Source organism: Physeter macrocephalus, chromosome 6 (assembly GCF_002837175.3).
Source record: "Physeter macrocephalus isolate SW-GA chromosome 6, ASM283717v5, whole genome shotgun sequence".
In the NCBI taxonomy this organism is placed as follows: domain Eukaryota; kingdom Metazoa; phylum Chordata; class Mammalia; order Artiodactyla; family Physeteridae; genus Physeter; species Physeter macrocephalus.
This window is the reverse complement of record NC_041219.1, coordinates 100,085,652-100,109,950: the sequence shown is the minus strand read 5'-3', so window position 1 is coordinate 100,109,950 and position 24,299 is coordinate 100,085,652. Positions and strand designations below refer to the sequence as shown.

The window sequence follows — 24,299 nt, the reverse complement described above, 5'->3', positions numbered from 1 at the left end:
CACAAATGACACAAATAAGGCAGTGTTATCGATTGCTATGTAGCAAATTATCCCAAAAGTTAGTGTCTTAAAACAGTAGGCATTTATAATCCCATACATTTTTTTTTAGGTGTCAGGAATCCAGAAGCAGCTTAGCCAGGTGATTCTTGCTCCGGATCCCTCAAGAGCTTGCAATCAAGAAGCCAACCTGGGCTGCAGTCATCTGAAAGCCTGACCAGAGTTGGAGGATCTGCTTCTAAGAAGGCTCACTTACATGGTTTGCTGGCAGTAGATCAACACAAACTCTGCATAGGGCTACTTTAGTGTTCCAACAACATGGCAGCTAACTTCCCCAAAATGAGTAATCCGAGAGAGAGAGAGAGAGAGCAAGGAGGAAGCTCCAATAAGCTCCTAGTCTTGTAAGTTGCATAGCATTACTTCTACTTTCATCTATTTGTTAGAAATGAGTCACTAAGTGTAGCCCATACTCAAGGGAAGAGGAATTAGATTCCACCTCTGAAAGGGGGTAATATAAACAAATTTGTAGCTCTATTTTAAAACACTAGGGACAGTAACCATGCTTAAACATAGTCAGCGGTAATTTTAGCATGTATGTTTTTAGCTGAACAATCAAAAGTGACTAGTAATTTATAAATTAAATTTGTTGACTTCTATATACTAAGCTTTATTTTAAAATATTTACATACATTATATAATTTTTATAGTATAACAACCTAAAAAAGTAGATAAAATGCTATTATTATTCTCACTTTATAGATGAGGCACTGAGAGCTTAGATATTGTGTCCAAAGTCACGCAACACTGGGAACAGAGCCAACATTTCCAGAGCCCCATCTCTTAACCACCACTATACCACCATATTACAAAATCCTAAACATTTTGAAAGACTGAGGATCTTAGGGAACTAAGTCAGATGTTACCAACCATTTCAATTTTGTCATTTGTGAAAGAAGGATTTATAACCATTGTCCTTTAAATTTTGTCTTTTTATTCAAACTTTTTACCTCATGTAAATTTTTTTAAAACATAAAAATAATAAAAGAACTCTTTATATTATAAAATTGTCTACAGGAATTGATTGAAATTAAAATGTGAAAGGTTAATATTTAGCACAAAGCAGTGACTGGTTGGTTTTGATGTTAATCTGAGCTGACCTTTAATTAACCTTCCTTTTAATAAAATTTTACGGTGTTCTATCTCTTGATAAGGTATAAAGCTAATTAAAATTAAAACTCATTACTGATTTGGGGCATATAAAAATGTATTATATATCTGCCTTAAGGGAACAATTACAAACCAGGATAGTTCTGAGTTACTTTTTGATCAGCACTTTAACATTTTGACTGGAGGGATTTATGTTTCTATAAAATTATGAATTTCCTTTATTCCTCTGGAAATAATAAAGTCACCATGTTCCCCACCATTTCATTTATCTTGATTAGAAATATTTTATAAATCTTTAAAAAAATTTCTTAAAATAATTATGTGGAGAATTAGTTTTTGCTTGTTATGACAAATAAAAATAAGCTTATGTGTGGCTCTAACATAAAAGTAAAACAGAATGTTTTTGAAAATAAGTACATTCAATTTTGTTGTTTATTAAAGAAGAGGACAGTGGATGCCCTATTTTATATTTCCTTTTTAATTAACAAACTTTTCCACTTCTGAAATAATGAATGTTAATTTGTAGAACACATAGAAAGCATAAAGAACAAAATTCAAAATGAGCAATAATCCCACACACAGACTTAAGTGAGGAGTGTCCAGCTCTCACCAGTTTTTTCCTGTCATTTGGCTCCCTGAGGGATTTTATTGGAGATTTAGATTCAGTTCTGGAAGTGAGGCTCATAGTCTCTGTTGCTACCTATAGCCTATAACAATTTTCAGTGGGGCTAACATGCTGCAAAATGCTGAAGAGAGCTGTTAGGAGCTGTTGCTTTACTCTTTGAAATGTATCTGTAGCTGCCCAGAGACTGACTGATTACTACAGGGGAAAGTTGAGAGATTTCTTCCTTTTATTCAATAAACAAATAGCTATTGAGCTTCTAATTTCTGCATGCAGTGTTAAAGACCTTTGGTGATTATACTGTTGAATTTAGTTGGAAGAAAATGTGTACACATAAATATTAAATTGCTAGATTTCTATAAATGCCAAAATAAGTGAAAAGTATGCCAGTGATTTTAGCTATTTGGTAGTAGAAATCACTTGGACAGATGTAGCATTTCTCTCTACTGATCAACACAGAAGACCTTCTTTTAAGGGTCACTGGCTACATACCCATTAGAAATACTTCCTCTAAAGCTTTATGCTATAAGGAGTCATCAAGAATCATCATGAGACATGACATTCTTTCCACAACCAAAAGTGCTAATGTGGTGAAATTAGTATTTTTTTCCTTTCTTTTTCCATTCCCTTTTCTTTTTCCACTATATCTATTCTTACACATATTTCATATGAAAAGCTGGGGTTTACCTTAAATACTTTTGATTGAGTAAAGCTCAATTTCAATACCTGTGCTAGCCTCAAACTCACAATTAGGGATTTAAAATTTTTTTTAAAGGCCTCCCTTGCTATCTGAAAGATTATTTGAATTTGGTGTGATAAACAGATTAATGATTGTGAATACATATCACAAATTCTTACCATGGAAATATGAGGGTTTGGTAATATTAGGTTGTACACTAATTGCCAGATTGACAAGGACTAAAGTTTTTCTATTTGCCATTTTCAGCACCTACAGATATACATTGCCGTTATTTAGGCTGAAGTTAACACAAAAATCAAATGGAGCACTATCTCTCTGAAGACCTACTTAACCTTTGCCTTTCTTACTTATTCAAGAAAACAAAAGTGCTTTGAAAAAAAATTAAAGTCATATAATTATTAGGTAACATTAAAGGTGAGGCATTATCATCATCATCGACATCATCATTGTTGTTTCATCAATTTTAGAAACTATTTTTCATGAATTTAAAGGGGTATGATCTCTATCCTATAAATATTTGAGTCGGGTTCAAAGAATCATTTAAGATGAAAATAATAAAACAAGTCCCTCCTTTGCATAGGTTTGGTTACAAGGAATGAATGTGGAGGTAGGAAAAGCAGAAAATTAGAGGGAGAGAAAAAGGAAAAAAAAAATCATACACAAAGGTGAGAAGAAACTTTTGGAAGGAAAATTAATCAATATCATTTAGTTTAACATAATTATTCCTTTTCTTAAGCCTTAAAATAGTTCATGACCTTTTTCCTGCGGCACTTAAGACTCAGGATCACATGAGTGATTTTCATGGTCTTATAAGTTTCTGGGAGAATTTAATTCTCTAAGACACAACAAAATCCCAACAGATATTCATTTTTATATGACATTGGTGATTGTGACATGTGGGCTATTTCACAGAGGAAGAATTAAAACCTCCAGCAACCTTCCCCGAAACTGTGTGGGCTATGGAATAGAAAAAGCAAGAATAAGTATAGGAAAAAAAGTTAAAATATAGCTCTTAAAATATATTTAAGGAAGATGAAGTTTAATCATATGAAAGCTTCTGGGGTGTGTGTGTGTGTGTGTGTGTGTGTGTGTGTGTGTGTGTGTGTATATATATATATACACACATAATGGTGTTCATAAAGGACATATCTGAGATGTGGGATTATTACAGATGCTTTTATAAAAAGTGGTTTAGTAGTGGTTAAGAATGTGGATTCTAAAATAAGACTGACCTGGGTTCAAGTCCTGTCCTCTGTAAACCTGATTAACTTCTGTGACTCTGAGCTAAATTATACAACTCCTGGGGGTACTCTTTTCACTGTATTTAACATGAGTGGCTCTTGATAGACTAGTGTGATGTGACAGTTGTTATATACCTATCCGATAAGAATTTTATGAAGATTATATAAGAAATGAGTATAAAGTACCTGGCTTGATATGCAGTAATTACTTAATAAATGATTGCATTATTGTTTATTTCTATTTTTCTTGCAGAACTTAAAAAAATATATATTACTTTTGTAACAATAATAAAAACAACAAAAAAAGACCTACAAAAATATTGGGCATGGAAGAGTTTACTTTTACAATATATAGGGTAGGGTAGGGAGGCATTTCTATTTGGAAAATGTAAATTTTTTCCAAAATGATATCTAACCATTCCTCCATTGAGTTTCCCATTATTTCATTAGAAAATGCAAGTGAGAATAAGACTGATTAGGCGTATAAGCACCATCTGTGTGAAATTTATTTTAAAGGTAGAATGCAGTACATTGCTTATTTGTAATCATATAGCAGGGGTAGATTTATGTAAATTAAACATTAAATAGAAAAATATTCCAGTCATATTTACTCCATTATATTGAAACCATAATTAATTATAGCCATAATTATTGCGTCACATTTGAAAAAAAAATTCCATCCATAACTAATCCTTTATATTTGAAAAGAAATGACATTTTAGAAGATGGAAGATTAAGGATAGCTACACATTCTTTGATACCCCTCCCATTGAGAGGTGTTTCCCCTACCTTGAAACTGGGCTGAACTTAGTGACTTGCTTGACCAAGGGAATGTAGGAGAAATAACTTTCTGGGACTTCCAAGGCCCTGCAGTTTCTGCCCCAGCCTTTTAGAATACTCACTCTGGGAAAGCTGGTTGCTGTGTAAGAAATATGACTACCTTGAGACCACTACATCATGATGAAGTCTGTGATAACCATATGGACAAGTTGTATGTAGAATGAAGGAAAGATGCATAGACAACCCAGCTATTTCAGCCATCCTAGCTAAGGCATCAGACATAAGCTAATGAACCATCTTAGGGGACATACTAGTTCCAGGAGATATGACATGGAGAAGAACTGAGGAATCTAACCAACAGGCAGAATAAAACCCAGATATATGGATCTAGTAGAACAATTCCAGCCATCTCTAGCCAATCAAGGTATCCCAGGTGAGGCCCCAGACATCCTGAAGAATGTACCATCCCCCATTGTATTCTGCTCAAATTCCTGACCCACAAATCACGAATATAACAGAAGGTGTTATGCAGCAATAGATAACCAGAATAGAGCTCCTATTTATAGATCAGATGCACTTTAGGTAGATTTACTGCTAATCTACTTAACTGTCTTTTTTCCATTAATATCACACTCCTAAATCAATCATTCACCAAAATTAAGCTGAGTGTATACTCATAAGAAGTTGCTACATGAGTAATTAAAGCATAAGCAGCAAGCCAATGAAAAGATCCAACACATTATTTTTTTTCAAAATATCAATTCTTTCAATGTATTCTTACCAAAGCAAACTCATGAGATATCCTTCCATCTGGAGGCAGTTTTGCACCAAAACCTAAAGCTGGGAACATTTTGTCACTGTCATAATCTTGAACGATTTCTCCCACTGCTTTCAGTGCCATACCATAGGCATTCAGTTGATAAGGATTCATGTAGTGGAGAGAAGTGGGCTGGGTAGGGTTGCCTGATGACAGAAAAAAATATTTCAAACATGAGTGATCAGGCTAAAGATATAATTTTGTGGACATATTTCTTGATATCTATTTCAGATTTAAATATTAAAAATCATGTTTTCTGCCTTTATTCATAGTACATTAAATATCTTCTTTTGGATAAATATTGACGGAGATATTTATTAAATTAGATCAGATATGTAGAAAGTTTCCCAAAGATATGCTAAAGCATATACAGATTTTTTTCAAAAATTATTTCTCATTGACAATGTCATAGGCTATTCTTGAGTTTCAGCAACAGAAGAAGCATAAAAGTATTTTTGTTAATCGTATTTTATTGTAATCTTTATTTTTAAAAATTGTGTGCCTTTAGTTTGAATCCTTATGCTATAATCAGAGGACCCAACTGATGTAATAGGCTTCAGTAACTATGAGGTCTTCCTAAAGTTGTATCACAAACATAAATTGAATATTTGAGACATATCTCAATTTAATCACTTGAAAAGAGAAGACTGTAGAGATTTTCAAATTCATGCTAATTAAATATCTAGAGCTGAAAAATTATTCAGTGTTTCTAACTAGACATTTAGCTAGGAGTCAAAAGGCTTGAAGTCAGGTCTTGCCATTTGCAGGACAACTATATAATTCCTATTATAAATCCTACCACAGTATTTACTGGGAAGACAAAATAAGATTATGTGTGTGGAAGTGATTAAAAATTATAAAGTACCATAGAAATGTAAAGTTTAACTACTACTGTTATTATTGTCTGGGTCATCCACAAATGTAGGAGATTTCATTTGAATAAGATGAGTATGAGAGAGAAAGTAATATATGTGCTACCACTCAAACACATTGAGATTCACATTCAGTTGCCCTAATTATCAGCACAAAAGCAGCCTGAAAGTCCCTCTAGTTTCTTAAGTGAAAATGGAAATTAAATGGGACTTGTAACAGCTCATAAAGCTCAATTCTACATTAAAACATTGTCCAAAGAAGAAATGCCTCAAGGCATAGTTCTTTTCTGATAGGGAAAAAATAATAATAAGCACTTGAGATCCAGAGAGAAACAAAATAAAGGAAAGATGCCCCTTTGGTTTATAATGCATATGATAATACCCAGACCAATTTTGGTTTCAAGATAATTCATTGTGTAAATGCATTTATATTTCCAAAGGGTTATCAGCATTCAAGAGCCAAATGACAAAATTTCTATAAGTGTCTTCTGACCAAGATGGGCCCTAATGTTCCCCTCAGCTTGCCTAAACTTAAGAAAGGTTTCTCCTGTCTATAAGTTCCTGACCTCCTGTTTCTTAGAACATTTACTTTAGAAAACTTGGAATTGTGAATTCCTTCTCTGTTCCTTTGAGATATAAATCTTCTACAATCCAGGAATGTCTTCCTCAGGGACCTGGGAGCCATCCCTTTGAAATGTAATCATCAAGAAAAATATCACCTCTGTTGCCTAGTCTCTATGGGAGAGCAGGAGCCTGCCTACCTACAGTAAGTGCTAATTAGTAAACACAGATGGCCTAATCACACAGACCAATTTCCCCTCCAATCTCTCAGTACTTTTCCACTAGTTCACCACAGCACTTAAAAACCCTCTCACCTTTTGCTTTGGAGGAATTGAGTTCAATTTCTTTCATTGCAATAGCTTTGATTTCTATTGCAAAAATCCTGAAAAAAGTCTTCCTTGCCTGTTTAACTTATCTGGTGCAAATTTTCTTTGACAGTTCTTTCTAAAGCAGGGATTTTGCCTCTTGTTCAAAAGCTTACCGGAGCCACAGATAAACGATACCACTACTAAGTTGTTATTTAACACAACTCGCAAATGGAAGAAGAATTGTTACCCATCGGTTGCAATATGCAACTAATTTTATTTCTCTAAGAAAACCACAACTTAAAGCTAAAATAAAAAAGCTACTAATACCCCAGCATATCTAAACAGCCTATCATGCACAGCACTGCCCAATCCTACCCATTCAAAGATGTTCTGAAATATTTTAAACCCTGAATATTTTCAAACATATCTGATTTTGTTTTAAAGGTACACTATGCCTTTGTAAAAAAAAAAAAAATAACATTTGAATAGGCTCTTTTAAAAAGCTTCATTGAGATATAATTCATATAACTTATAGTTAACCCATTTAAAATGTACAATTCAATTATTTTAAGTATATTTACAAATAAGCAGAACCATCAATACAGTCAATTTTAGAACATTTTCATCACCTCAGAAAATGTACTTGTTTACAATCATTCCCTTATTACTCCATCCAGCCCAGCACTAAACAATGACTAATCTACTTTCTGTCTCTTTAATTTGCCTATTCTGGACATTTCATGTAAACAGAATTACACAGTATGTGGTCATTTGTGACTAGGTTTCACTTAGTACAGTGATTTCAAGGTTCATCTGTGTTGTAGCATGTTTTGGTACTTCATATTTCATTCCTGTTTATTGCTGAATAATATTCCATTGTATGACTATACCACATTTTAAAATCAGTTTATCATTTGATGGACATTTGGGTTGTTTCCACATTTTGGCTATTATGCTGCTATAAACATTCATGTACAAATTTCTGTGTGGATATAGGTTTCCATGTCCCTTGCATATATATCAAGGGTGGAACTGCTGGGTCATATGGTAACTCTATGTTTAACAACTTGAAGAACTGCCAAACAGTCTTCCAAAGTGGCTGCACCATTTTACATTCTGATCAGCAGTATATAAGGGTTCCAACTTCTTCACATGCTCCCAAAACTTATTGTTTTCTGACTTTTGGATTATAGTCATCCTAGTGGGTGTGAATAGTATCTCATTATGAATTTGATTTGTGTTTCCTGATATGTAAGTATGCCAAGTACCTTTTCATGTGCTTAATGGTCATTTGTATAGCTTTTCTGAATAACTGGAATACCACTTTTAATTGGGTTGTCTTTTTTCGAGTTACAAGAGTTCTTAATACATTCTAGATACAAGTCCTCTATGAGATATTTGATTTGCTATTATTTTATCCCATTCTGGGGTTTGTCTTTTCACTTTGTTAATTATGTTCTATGGAGCATAAAGAAGTTTTAATTTTGATGGAGTTCAATTTATTTATTTTTTACTCTTGTTGCTCATGTGTTTGGTGTCATATCTAAGAATCAATTGTCAAACTCAAGGTCATGAAGATTTATCCCTATGTTTTCTTCTAATAGCTTTATAATTTTAACCCTTATATTTAGATTTTTGATCTATTAAGGGTCCAACCTCATTCTTTTGCCCATGGCTATCCAGTTGTCCCAGTACCATTTGTTGAAGAGACTATTCTTCCCCCATTGAATTATCTTGGTACCCTTCTCAAAATCAGTTAACCTTAGATGCATGGGTTTATTTCTGGAATCTCAATTCTATTTCATTGATCGATATATCTATCTTTATGCCAGACCTACACTGCCTTGATTACTGTTGCTTTGTACTAAGTTTCAAAAATGAGTATGAATCTTCCTACTTTGTTCTATTTTTTTCAAATCTGCTTTGGTTCTTCTGGGCCCCTTTAAATTCCAAATGAATTTTTGGGTCAGTTATCCATTTCTTCAAAAAAGACCTTTCAGAGTTTGATAGATATTACAGTGAATCTGTCAATCTCTTTGGAAAATATTGCCATATTAACAATGTTGAATTTCCTAATCAATGAATGTGGCATAGTTTTCAACTTATTTAGATCTTTAATTTCTTTCAAAAATTTTTCAGAATATAATTTTAGGTATAAGTTTTGCACTCACTTTGTTAAATTTATTCCTAAGTACTGTATGCCTTTTGATACTATTGTAAATGGAACTGTTTTCTTAATTTCATTTTCATATTGTTCATTGGAAGTGTATAGAGAAAGAATTGATGGATCGTCCATCCTTCAATCTTGTTGAACTCATTTAATAGTTCTAATAGATTTTTAGTGCATTCCTTAGGATTTTCTATGTAAAAGATTATGTCATCTGCAAATAAATATAGTTTTACCTCTTCCTTTCCAATCTGGATGTCTTTTATTTTTTTTTCTTGCCTAATTGCCCTGGTCTCCAGTACAATGTAAAATAGAAGTAGCAAGAGCAGACATCCTTGTTTTTTTCCTCATCTTAAGGTGAAAGCATCCCGCTTTTCACTCTTCAGTATGATGTTGGCTATAGGTTTTTATATTTTCCCTTCATAAGGTTAGTAAGTCACTTTCTATTCCTAGTTTACATGGTTTTATTACAAAAGTATGTTGGACTTTGTCAAATTCTTTCTCTATATCAACTGAGGTGACCATGTGGTTTTTACATTTTCTTCTATTGGTACAGTGTATGACATTATTTGATTTTTGAATATTAAGTCAACCTTGCATTCCTGGGATACATTTTAATTGGTCAGGGTATATAATTCTCTACGTATGCTGCTGGATTCAGTTTGCTAGTATTTTGTTAAGGGTTTTTATATCCATAAAGGATATTGTTCTTTAGTTTTTCTTACAATGCTTTTGTCTGGTTTTGGTATCAAGGTAATACCTCTTGAAATGAGTTGGAAAGTGTTCCTTCCTCTTCCACTTTCGGAAAGTATTCCTTCCTCTTCCTCTTCCAATTTATGAAGAATTGGCATTAATTCCCCTTTAAATAGAGTTCATCAGTGAAGCTGTCTATACCTGGGCCCACATAAACTTTGTGGATAGTTTTTAAGTTACTAATTCAATCTCTATTATGTGTCTATTCAGATTGTCTATTTTCTTAAGTTAGTTTCAGTAGTTTGTATCATTGTATTGAATAAATTCTCGCCCTTCTAGTGGTGCTAATGTTCATCAATAAATGAAAGCTAGCATTTTAATACAGTTGGATTTTGGTGTATATGTTTCCTATATTACTGAATAAAACACGTGTAAAAATCATTAACTTGAAGCCACAATATTGGAGAATAAATTTATCATGTAGTCAAAGATAAGCTAAATTAGCATTTGGTCTCCTCATCTCTATTGGTAACTCTACTGCTAACAAGTCAAAATGTGTTGATTAGTAAAAGGATTTTTCTAGATCTGAGTTTTCTTATTTGTATAAGAGGAGGATGGTTGGAGTAAGTGATCTCTTACCTAAAAATTCTATTATTTTGTGAAATGTGAGTGAATGTGAGAGAAATGTGAAGTGAATTTAATGTGAGAGTTACAGCACAATAAACAATTTGAAAAGAAAACTAGATAAATATATAAACTAATGGCAACTTCTGGTAAAAGTTAAAAAATGAGACTCAAGGGTGTGGTGAAAAGGGAACCCTCCTGCACTGTTGGTGGGAATGTAAATGGAAACAGTCACTATGGAAAACACTATGGAGGTTCCTTAAAAATCTAAAAATAGAACTACCATATGACACAGCAATCCCACTACTGGGCATATACCCTGAGAAAACCATAATTCAAAGAGACATGTACCACAATGTTCACTGCAGCACTATTTACAATAGCCAGGACATGGAAGAAACCTAAATATCCATCAACAGATGAATAGATAAAGAAGATGTGGCACATATATACAATGGAATATTACTCAGCCATAAAAGGAAACGAAATTGAATTATTTGTAGTGAATTGGATGGGCCTAGAGTGTGTCATACAGAGTGAAGTAAGTCTGAAAGAGCAAAACAAATACCGTATGCTAACACCTATATATGGAATCTATAAAAAAAAAAAAAAAAAAGAACCTTGGGGCAGGAAAGGAATAAAGATGCAGACGTACAGAATGGACTTGAGGACACAGGGAGGGGGAAGGGGAATCAGCTCGGTGGTTTGTGACCACCTAGAGGGGTGGGATAGGGAGGGTGGGAGGGAGGGAGATGCAAGAGGGAAGAGATATGGGAACATATGTATATGTATAACTGATTCACTTTGTTGTAAAGCAGAAACTAACACACCATTGTAAAGCAATTATACTCCAATAAAGATGTTAAAAAAAAAGATGTGGCACGTATATACAATGGAATATTACTGAGCCATAAAAAGAAATGAAATTGAGTTATTTGTAGTGAAGTGGATGGACCTACAGTCTGTCAGACAGAGTTAAGTAAGTCAGAAAGAAAAAAACAAACACCATATGCTAACACATATATATGGAATCTTAAAAAAAAATGGTACTGTTGAACCCAGTTTCAGGGCAGGAATAAAGATGTAGACATAGAGAATGGACTGGAGGACATGGGGTGGGAGAGGGAAGCTGGGGCGAAGTGAGAGTAGCATCGACATATATACACTACTGAATGTAAAATAGTTAGCTAGTGGGAAGCAGCAGCATAGCACAGGGAGATCAGCTTGGTGTTCTGCAATGACCTAGAGGGGTGGGATAGGGAGGATGGGAGGGAGGCTCAAGAGGGAGGGGATATGGGGACATATGTATGTATACGGCTGATTCACTTTTGTGTACAACAGAAATGAACATAGTATTGTGAAGCAATTACACGTCAGTAGAGATCTAGTAAAAAATAATAATAATGAGACTCACGTTCTTATGATACATAATAACTGATTTTAAATGATTGTTCTGTTTGAAACAAAGTCACTTCAAAATAAAGTTAAAAGTCCACTCTCTTTCCTTTCTTAAAATGTTTGATATACAAATTAGGAATATCCATACATGGGGTGTTATATGATGGTCCATCTGAATTAATTAAATATAAATTGTTAACAAAAGTAATTCTTAAAAATAATTGAGTAAAAGTAAAGTAAGCTGCTACTGTACATGTACTTGAATTACATTTATGTAAATTAATACACAGAAAAGTACTATAAAAATGAGGATTATAGTTAGACACACTTCAGAACTGTAGTTATGCATGGAGAAGAAGGGAGTGTAGAAAAAATGGGTCAGGGTACACAATGAGCTTAACTAGATCTAAAATTTTCCTTTTAAAAATATGTAAAACAGAAAAGACAATATTTCAATATTTAATAAATTTGAATGGGACTATTATGCACTTTTGTTGTATTTCTTATAGTCTTTTGTATACCTGAACTATTTCATAATATTGAAAAAAGAAAAGTTATCTGAATTTTATAGGAAACACTTCAGAAGTATGTATTCATGGAAAGAAAACATCTAAACCTCATGAAAATAAATATTTATTTTTTAATGTAATTGCTGATAATTTTTATTATGGGACAGTCATAATACTCACCATTTGATGCAGTAAAATCAATAGCCACTGTGAAATTGATTTGTGTTCTAAAATATAAGTAAATTAGAATCATTAATAACTGAATAACCTCATAAAAAGAAGTTTGATTTCCATTTTTGTTACATTTTTAACATCACTAATTTTCTTAAATGTTATTACTAGCAACTATGTTACAGCACACACTGAATAGTATCAATTAGGCAGTTTTACAAGCTAAGAACCTGGCAAAATACTTTTACAATCATGCAACTGTAAAATACAAAATAAAGCATCAGGAATAAAAATAGCTCCTAGTTGAAAGCACAATAACTAAGTGAGGAGCTCATAATGAAGTCAAACTGTAAATAATTATTTGTCAGTCTCCAATGTCAAAATTTATTATTAATTTGTTTACAAAACTATTCTGTAGTCGATGTGAAATTATTATGTCCTTAAAAGTATGGCATTGCTAAAATAATGTCTAATAATATCGTTCCTTAAACTAATTCCAACAATCCTGAAGACACAGGATTTTCTTTTGCTTTCTTCAGAACTCAAGTATTTCAAATACTGATCAGTGCTCAGTGCTCAGAGCATTCCTGTGTACTTGTGTGTATTTATAGATATGGATAAATATTTATATAGATGAAATTGTTATATATACTTAAAAATTTCAGCACATGGTAGTTACCCAAAATTATTTTACTGTATTAGTTTTTTTTTTTCTTTTTTTTTCTGGTAGAAACCAAGGAGGTGGCATTCACATTAAAAATTCACTCTTTTGGATATACCTCTAAGTCTCTCTATATGTAATTCCACTTTCTCACCAAAGAAGGCATAAAAACACAAATAAGTGACAATGATATAATTACTGGGATAACCTGCTGTCACATCTAATTTACAAAATAATTTTTAATTTAAAAAGTAAATAATTTGAAAACATGGTTACTTAGACTATTTTAAATAACAAATTAATTTTGATACACTGTACAACTGATTTAACACTTCAAAGTTTGAGCTGTTATTTAAATGGTGGTGTGATGATGATGAGGATGGTGATGATGATGGGTATGGCACTACAGGGTCCCTTGTAGTTCTCTTAGTATAAAGTATAGTAACATTTCCTTCTTTCTATAAAAATTCAGCTGAAAAACCCTTAATACTACTCAGGTGTTGAAACAAATTCACGTTTTTTCCCTAAAGAATAAACAACCTTTTGTGCTTTACATTAATAAAAACTAATATAGATTCTCTTTATAGCTATGTGGTAATTTTTTCTCAGAGTAGAAATTAGGTTTAGAGGCTAAGAATATAGGCTAATTTGGAACATAACACTTTTAACACATAAAACTTTTAGAAAAAGAATCAGTGAAACATTTGGGAGAATATTTTGAGATAATAAATCCCTTTGAGGAATTGAAAAGAACAGTCACCATCAGGACATTGCTTTGTCATTCTGCTGCTAGAGAGAAAGTGACTATAATACAGGGTATATTATGGTATATTAGAAAGCATTTATTAGCTTTTGAGTCTGAAAGGACTGGGTTTGAATTTCAGCAACCCAGTTGCTGACATTAGCCAAGTTTTAGAACTCTCAGAAGGCAGGTACCTGGCACATAACAATTAAGCAAGGATGGACAGAAAAACTACATGAAACATTATCTTTGTGTGTGTGTGTGTGTGTATACAGACACACACATATATATATAAAACATATACATATAGAATGTGTTTTTATATAGCTTTTATCAATTAACCTCATAATAATTTTTAAAGGAAGGTACTAGTATTCTCCTTTTATAGATGAAGAAATCTATGCTCATAAAACTTAACTTTCCACATAAGTAATAAATGCCAGTACTGGAATTCAAATTCACACGTAACATCCAAGACCATATTTATAAACTCTATGCTACTCTAATTGTACAATTAAATATTTGTGAACTGTCTGGTTATAATAAAAACACAATAAAGGAGAGTGATTATTATGTTACAAACTGAAAAATGATACTATACAGATATCCTTAATGATAAAGATTCCAGGACATAGTCTCATGCTTGGGCAAATCTGTCCTTCTTCTATCACTTATGTTACATACATAAATCACAAGATAATTGTTATAAATGCCTTTTTGTGTTCTTTTACTCAAATGACACTTCCTTAGGAATGAAAAATAACTCTAAGCTTCAAGAACATGGGTTTTAGCACATTATAAAAGTCAATATAGCAGTGTGTCTTTGGTTCAATCTTCCTTAGGTTTTAGGGATAGACACCTTGTTTTGGCTCATCTCTCTCTTATAGCAGTGTCTGCTTTCTACATAGGAACATCACTGTGTTTATTGGATGAATGTGTTCATTTTATGACTGTTTCTAATATATTTTCCAAGGTAGCCCAGGATGTGTAGCAGAAATACCAACTTCTTAGAAGCATTGGTTTTAGATTAAAAAAAAACTTCAATAATCAGAGATACAAAGTTCATTTCAAAGCCAGTTGTACCTAGCAAAGCTGCAAAGAAAATATATGGCTACTAATTGAAGAAGTATACTGTATATAAGAATAAAAAATGAGAGAAATGTATTTATTTACTGAAACCTTTAGCTAGCTAAACAAACCAAATTATAAAACCAAGTAGATTAGGTACAACGAAAAGTGTAAAAAAAAAAAAAAAAAAAGAAGAAGAGAAAATTTAAAAAGAAATGAAAGGAAGAGGAAGGACAAAGGAAGGAAAAGAGGAAAGAAGGGACAGAGGAGCGAGGGAGGAAGGAAGGAAGGAAGGGAGGGAAGAAGGAAAAAAGAAAGAAAGAAAGAAAGAAAGGAGGGAAGAAGGCGGGGAGCCAGGCTGTACCAAGAGTACCTATGAAGCTTGAAGCTTGGGACATTCCAAAACAATACAAAAGATAGGTGCATTTAGCACTAAATGATAACTCAGACCATTAGATAATCATGGTGCAACAGAAAATCTCAACAAGTAAAACAATCATTGATGCATACTTGGTGGTTAATTGATTTCAAGATTTGATTACTTCCTTGCTTCATTCTGCATATCAGAAAGAATCTCACTCCTTTACTGTTTTGAATCAACAGTATTCTAATCAGAAGGGAAATATGATGGCTCACAAATCATTTCATGGTTGTGATAGTCCCTTAACCTATTATCACACCATTTGGATTTTTCTATCTAAAAAACTACAATTCAACAATTATTTATTGAGCATCTTCTGAGTGTCAGGCACTGTGTTAAGTGATCAACAGAAAATGGGAGCAAAGCAAACACTATCCTTGAACTCATAGAGCTCAATTTCAACTTTCCACAATTAAAAACAATGACAAAACAGCACAGCAGTTTATCATGTAATTCATAATCAATAGCCTAACTTAAAACACAGCTGTGCATTTACTGTGGATAACAGCTTGTTCATTCCTGCGATTCTTAAACGTTCTCATTCATATTATAATGTATACTTATCATGCCAAGGGCCACATTCTATGTATTTTGAAAATATTAGCTAATAAAAGTTTTAAAGAAAGTTGCTAGCAATACTACAACTTTGGGCTAAAACAGATTTCTTGAAGACTTTGATAAGTGATTTGTCATAAAAGTAAAATAAATCTTCATCAGTAATTGTTACCATTTTATTTTTAAAATTTATTTACTTTACCTTTAATAGTTTTTGAAGCCTAATGTTAGAGAAAAAAGAAGCAACCATGAGTCAAAGTTAAAAAACAACAACAACAACAACAACAACACAACTGAATTCACATGAAATTTCTCTTGACAGAGTATTCATAAAGCTATCACATATAAATCCTTGAAACATTTTGCTTAGGAAGTGTTATTGTAGCTCTCATTTTATGTTTTAGAAGTAGACAAAAAAGAACAGGATTTCAAGAAACCCAGATAGTATAAAAAAGTCAAGGCTGCAAATTTTCATGAGTTAGTAGTAACATCTCATGACACATCCCAATGCATATGTCCCACTACTACTGAAATATATTCTTGGAAAATGTCCTTATTTCATTCTGCCACCTTTCTGAAAGTTGTGAATGACAGATAAATCAGATGTTAATGTGGAAATTTTAACTAGCACATCAAAGATACATAGAAAACATATATGTGTACACACACAGAGTGATACCATCTTAGATAACTTTTCTACAGCTGTTATGAATTAATAAAGAACTAACAACTGTGATGGGGAAGTGCTGAAGGATTGTTTCACTTTCTTCCCAAATTCAAATTCTGTTCAGTTGAACAAACTGAAAGATGAACTTTCTCCACCTTTCTTTAAATTAATCTTGACAAAGGCAGATTCAGACCAACTAGCTATTGGAATCTAGAACCCTAAATGAAATTGAGATGCCCACCCAACTCTAATATTCTTTTCATTCTTGCCTTGCTGATACCAAGACTATGCTTCTGCCTTGATTTACTGAGATGCACTCTAGTTCACCCTTGGGTTCTGGAACCTGCCCTGAACTCAGGTTCACTTCCTCAGGCACTATTATCCAGCCTAATCCTTCTTGACCCTAGCTCACCATGGGCTAAACCTTGAACTTTTCTGCCTTGCCTTTCCCCTCTTTCTTAAAAGCAGTTGAACTACATGAATGACAACACAGACAGCTGCCTGACTCTAAATTTTGCTACGTCTTCAAAAATCTGGATTCCTGTGCCCATAAACTACTGACAGGATTATTTGCCCTTGACAAGTGAGGTCTGCTAGAACGAGGACAGGCTTTGAGATACACAAATGCAAATTAAAATATAAATACTTTCACCTACCTGCAATATGATCTTTGAAAGGCTATTTAACCTCTCTGCACCTCATTTGTAATAAGCTAGGGTTAACAAAATCTTTCTTGGATTGTTGTTGTAAGGACAAGAAAAGCACCTGTCCTTTGTAGCAGGCACTGAAGAAGTAGCTGTTATAATTATTATCACCATATTGAAGCTAGTTTTTTAGAACCCAAGTTTAGCATATTTCTTTGAAAACTGGAGTGTGTAATATTTATCCAATTTCTAGATGTATCAGAGTTGCAGGTTTTTTCTACAACCTGATCCTCCCATGTCAGATTTCCTTTCCTTCACACTGGCTTCTAAGGTCCCAATCTACCCAAACCAAAACAGCATCATAAATGATCTAATTTTGTTAGAAGGTGTCATCTGGGTACTACCTCAAACAAAATCCCCCTGCAGGAAGTAATTATAAGCCTTGATCCTAGCTTTATTTCCCCTCCTATCCTTCCTAAAATTTTGTATTTCTGTGGGATCAGTGAAATGTCAAAAGTAAGAATAAAAAGAAACTGGAGACAAGTGATATGATTCCTAAACTTTTTATGCCAATAGTTTTGGGCCTTATTAAATCTAGTTTTCACAAATTAACAAACCTTTGTACATTCTCTGGGTTTTGAAGATTAATTTCAGTATTTTTAAACACAATTAAAGTGTTCCAAAATACAACTTTGCAAGTAGGTAAGCTGATCATCCTGTAGTTCAAGAACTCCTTATCAAGGTAGGTATGCAAGATGGCCAACTTTTTTTCAAATCATTGGTTTAGAAAATATCTCATAAGTGACATAAAGAAAACAAAGTAAACATATCAGTATCTAACCAAAAGAGAAGCACTATCCAATAGAATCTTTTTTTTTTTTTTTTGGGGGGGCCTTGCTGCAGCTTGTGGAATCTTAGTTCCCCAATTAGGGATTGAACCTGGGCCCACAGCAGTGAAAGCACTGAGTCTTAAGCACTGGACCGCTAGCGGATTCCCTAGAGTCCCATTTTAAATGAGGTAGTTGCTGAAGAGGCATGATGCCTAGTAGGAAAGCTATGAACTTTTAAATTATAGATTGGAGTTTGAATTTCAGAATTACAACTAGCTAGCTAGTTGTGACTCATTTGCAAAATTACCATGTCCCTGAATCTCAATTTTCTCATGTGATAAAAAGGTACCAGCTACTTTGAAGAAGCCCTCTACTTATCAGAAATAAAATCCTGAAGTACCTGCATATAATAAATATTCTGCATGTTGGAGGACCAATCTCTTGAGCAACCATGTCATCTTTTCCTTATTCATATTAATCCTTTCCTCTGTTGAGTCAGATGAAACACTTCTCTCTTTACATTAACATACATATATATCTTTTTTCATTAATTCTTCCCATAGTGAAGGTAAGTGGTGTATCACGGCTGGGGTAATGAACCCCCAAGGGTGTAGGCAGTAGGAGGTACATTGTCTGCAGATAACTTAAAAATAATAATGTAATCTACGAATACACAGTCTACATTTTAATATCACCAGACACTAGCAGTTCTAAGCAATGTCAGTGATAAATTTTCCCACCCTTCCACAACCTGCCCTTGGTAAACCACCCTTATTTGCTTAACTCTGTTTCCCTTTCCCCTGGCTGCCAAGCTTTCAGTTCCCACCAGAAAGAAACTAGTTTAGACATAGTGTGGCTAAAAGTACACACTCTGATAATGAAATGTAACTAAAAAACTGCCTGGTACAAAATAGATTGTCAATATTTTGGCTAAATTAGCACTGGTTCTGATCATGAAACACACATGCAATTTCCTTTGACTCTGAAATAGATAGTTCTGAAAAAATCATTTGAAAAATAACATAAGTTGGCAATTAAATCACAATTTTAAAGGCTATAACTGGACATCTTTAGAATTCTCAAGCATGCATTTTGTATATATAAAAATTAGAATCAAGCATTAACCAAAACAGTGTTTATGAGTCTTCTTAATACTTCCAAAAGTTTCTTTTCTAAATCTTATTTTAGATGAGTAGTTTAGATATGATAATGTTTTAGGTAAATGTATTTCTCGAAGGCAGAATGGCTTTACTTTTATTATATTTATCCCCATTCAGCACTGCAGGGTTTAGCTCTCGACTTAGTTGATGAATGCAAAACACTTGGGTGCCACAACAAGAAGCACTATAAAAAAATCCTAGTTATGTATATTCAGTTTTCAAAAAGACACTGGACTAGGAAAAAAACTCGTGTTGCATGTTCTGGCAAGATGTGCTCCCTGAGACGACATATCTAATATAATGTCACCAACTGTATAAAACTAAGGCAAATATTTTATAGCATCATTGCACTTGCTTCAAGTATTTTAAAAAATCCTTATGGAGCTTGTTAATAATGGCACTTACTTATATTCAACTCACCTTTAAGATAAACATATTAAGAAGTCCACTTTTAGCCTCTACAATGAGCCTATAATAGGTAGATAGCTTTAATTTTTCTACTAAGACTTTTTTACTTGGAGTGGGATATAAACCTTTTGTGTATAATTTCAGACAAGTTTTAGATTCAGTGTCAAGAGCTTGGGTTGTGATTGACTACAATGGAAGGAATAACCTGGCACGATCCTCCAAAGAGAATTGAACTAAAAAAAAAAAATAAAAATAAAAAAAAGACTGTTATTGACTTTATAAAGTTGAATATGTCTTTTTCTCTCCATGTCTCTGTTAATTAGGACATTTACCACCAACGAGAAAAGACATATTAGAACTTTAAACAAATTCAGATTATTCAGAAAAATGATAGCTAGCATTTATCGAGGGTATATGCCATTTAATCCACAGTCACTCTGTGAGATAGGCATTACTATTTTTATTTCTATTTTATAGAAATGGAAACAGGTTATGCTAGCAAAAGACAAATCTAGGATTTGAATCAGGCAGTTAGTGCCAGAACCCAAATTCTTGGCCACTATTATGCATTGCCTTCAGCAACCACTTATTTAACCGACTGATTTTTTTGCCAAACATTTACCCCTTATTTTGATTCTTTCCCAGAACTTGCCCACTTAGGGTTTCCCCTATTACCTTCTCTCATGCTCCCTTTCAGTTAATATGTGAGGAAAATAAGCAGTTCATGCTTCTCATCTTGATCTTGCCTTCTAAAACCCAGATACAGAGTTGAGATGATTTCTGGCAGAGGCAACACAAAAGCATTTTTTCTTATCCCGGAAAGCCTGATCCATCTGTTTTGTTTGGTGATTATGATATGAGGCATGGAAAGAGGAAGGCCACAAGATGATAAAATCTGAGCTAGGCAGACATGGGGGTTTGTAATCCACTTAACTAAATTGTCACACTCTTCGCTTAAAATTCCTATTTGTCTTTAATGTTTCATTATGCTAAGAGATTTGGGAAAAAAGAGTGGAAAGTCAGGCTTAAAGTGGCTTTCTAATTAATCTATATTCAGTGGCTACTCTATGTTCAGCTCTATAAAAATATTTTGAGAATGAACAATTAAAATGGTAACCAGGGGGCTTCCCTGGTGGCGCAGTGATTGAGAGTCCGCCTGCCGATGCAGGGGACACAGGTTCGTGCCCCGGTCCGGGAAGATCCCACATGCCGCGGAGCGGCTGGGCCCGTGAGCCATGGCCGCTGAGCCTGCGCGTCCAGAGCCTGTGCTCCGCAACGGGAGAGGCCACAACAGTGAGAGGCCCACGTACCGAAAAAAAAAAAAAAAAAAAAGGTAACCAGGGAAACTAGCAACCACTGTATATAAGTGGTTGTGAGCGGGTGGATGACATTTTGGGCTTTCTTCAGAGGAAGTAATGACCGTCTGTAGGCCTGCAAGTTTCTAATACACTCAATTTTCTGATAAAAGTGTAGACTAGGGTTTCAGGTTGACATGACATTCTGGCTGCTTAGGGGTACTCAGTGTGCACGAGAATTTCAGATCTGTTTTCCCCATTCATCTGCCAGTCAAAGAAATGTGAAAAACTTTATATATATTTGTTCCTTGGTCATGTTAGTGGTGGAGTGAAGTTTCATGAAGACGTGAGAGAAATAGAGGACTGAAAGGCAGACAGAACCAAATTGAAACTTATGATTCTGTCCTCAGATACTCATAATGTGAGCTGTTGTCTGTAGAGGTCAATAAACCCATTTCACAAATAATTATTATAAAAATGATGATGTTACCCTAAAGGAGTATTTAGATTTCAGAACCGTCTCTGATTTTCAATGAATCTGACATTGTCCTTATCAATGATAATTGGGATATTCAATGTCATACATTAAGGATTACTGAGTAAACATCTTTGGTTGCCAATTACATCAGAATTTTAGTATTAAAATCATTTTTAGTAAGTAAAGAGAAATAAAATAACCACAGGAAAAACATACAGAGCATGATTAAAAATAACAACTCCAGGGCTTCCCTGGTGGCACAGTGGTTGAGAGTCTGCCTGCCAATGTAGGGACACGGGTTCATGCCCCGGTCCGGGAAGATCCCACATGCCACAGGGTGGCTAGGCCCATGAGCCATAGCTGCTGAGCCTGCGTGTCCAGAGCCTGTGCTCCGCGACGGGAGAGGCCACAGCCGTGAGAGGCCCGCGTACTGAAAAGAAAAAAAAAAAAGGGAAAAAAGAACGTCTAAAAGTTAAATTTTTATTTCACAGAATATTTCCATAAAAATTGGACCTAGTCTGATTGAGAATGCATCTGTCTCATCTGCTCACTGTGTACCTCAATCCATAAACTTGTCTACTGCAGCTAAACACAGTGTGTTAGGAACTGAGACAATGAATGAAAAGTAACACACTAACAACATGGTTTCACAAACAATCAATCAGGTAAATATCTACATCAATAATGACTACAGTAATGGAAGCCTAGAATATCCAATACTAAGAATTAGACATATAAAGAAGTTCCTTTGAAGGGAAAGATATTAAAGGACTATTGAGAACAATTGTGTTTAATATTTAAATGTGTTCATTCTTAACTATACATAATTTCAACTTGGATTCATGAGAAAACAATATTTTCAAAATTTTCTATTCAATTATTTTTTGTGAGATGAAACAAGAAGAGAGATTACATTTTAAAGTGTGATTCAAGGATTTCCTTCTAAGAGTTTAATCACAATCTGTTAGTCCTACATGTTCCACACAAGTCACCTGTTTTGCCCGCTTTGTCTATTCTCATGCTCCACATGTTGTCCAGTATAAGGAAAATAGTTTATACAATTAATGTAGAGAACAAAATGAATACAGGAAAACCTAAACTAATGTTATTTTGGATAACCCACAGCCAGCCAGAGTACCAATTTAATTGCTGTTACCCATGTTTTATATGATGATCTTCCACCTTTTTTGAAAACATCTAGTTTTACTTGTCAATTAAGATTCAGCATAAGCAAAATTCAACAGTTTCTGCTAGACTAGAATATGGTGAGTAGGTTCCTGAATTGATGCAACCCAAATTAGCAATAATGATACTCACCCAAGTTAACAACAAAACAATACACAAATACCAGTAACAAATGCTGATATCTTGATATTTTAAGTTAAAAGTGAGTAGTTACTATAATTTTTTATAAAAACAAAACTGAATTCAACACTTGGTTCCAATCACTTCTGAAATATACTTATTCAGAAATATGGTGGGACATCTCTTCAAAAGAACTAACCTTGATAACTCCACAAATCTGCAAATAGTTACGACCTCCAAAATACTATTTTGGATTGCTTCGTTGATTGCAGCCCAAAGTGTTAGTTAATTTTATTGTTTTTCTTCAATGTAATCACAGGACAAAAGGCAAGGCCAGATTAAAAAGAGTCTCTTTAGATGTGTGCAGAAGAGAAGTGGTGTCAAAGACCAAGATGTGAATATTGGGGAAGTTTATCTGAAGTGTTTACTGTACTGAAGGATGTAGCTCCCTGCTACCTTTGGTCTTGTGTTCTCAGTTGAAAATACTCAATCTTTTTTGGTGGGACTAGGGAAGAGGGAGCAGGGGAAAAGCAAAAATAAAAGGTTCTGAAACCTGTATTTCCAAAGATAAGTCTGGTTAAATATGGGCTTTCACAAAGGACACCACAACGGCTAATAAATAGGTTTCACAGATAAAAACTGACAATGAGTTATAATATTTATCTATTAAATTAGCAAAGTTGAAAAAGTAGTGATGCTATTCAGCAAGGGTAAGTATATGGTAAACTTGCATGCACAGATGTTAGAAGTATAAATTATTATTACACTTTTGCCAACACAATAATTTAGAAATACCTGACAAATTGTAAAATATGTATACCATTTAAACCAACAATACTATTTCTAGGATGTGACCTTGCAGATATGCTTAATGAAGTGTACAAAAAAGCTATGTACCAGGGTTTACATTGCAGCCTTGTTTATAATATGAAAATAAAATGGATATAACTAAAGTGTGTATCAACAGGAGATTCTTAAACTAAATTATGTATATCCATATGATGGAAAACTATTAAAATATGGTAGATCTATAAGTACTGACACAGAAACATATATACACAGTATATTTAATGAAGAAAATATACATTAGAATATTGTGCACAGTGCTATCCCACTCATTAAAAATAATGATGTGTGTTTGGGAATAAATAAATTTCTAACAGTGATTATCTCTAGAGAGTATGACTACAGGGGATTCTAGTTTCATAATAAATTATTTTCATTTTACATTACTTTTTTTTTACCATTTCACATTTCATGTTTACAATGTGAAACACAAATATAGATATTTATGTTTAAAATTTGGGAGATATAATACTTCTTTTCCTCAAAACTGAAAATAAAACACTAAAAAAAAAATGTTTCTGTGGTTTCAGAAAAAAGTTACTCTGAAGAGTACCAAATATTACTGAGGTGTTTAACAGTTTACAGAATTTTT

General features: G+C 33.7%; 1 protein-coding gene across 2 annotated transcripts in view; it reads right to left on the bottom strand.

Moving 5' to 3' along the window:
• The window catches only part of CPNE8 (copine 8), a 321,663-nt gene that overhangs the window by 30,235 nt on the left and 267,129 nt on the right, over positions 1-24,299 (bottom strand). For both annotated transcript variants that reach the window (XM_024122759.3, XM_024122760.3), the window contains 2 exons: positions 12,637-12,683; positions 5,289-5,470 (listed from right to left, as the gene is read on the bottom strand). In XM_024122759.3, the coding sequence (XP_023978527.2) occupies positions 5,289-5,470; positions 12,637-12,683 (229 nt within the window). The remainder of the gene's footprint in view (positions 1-5,288; positions 5,471-12,636; positions 12,684-24,299) is intronic.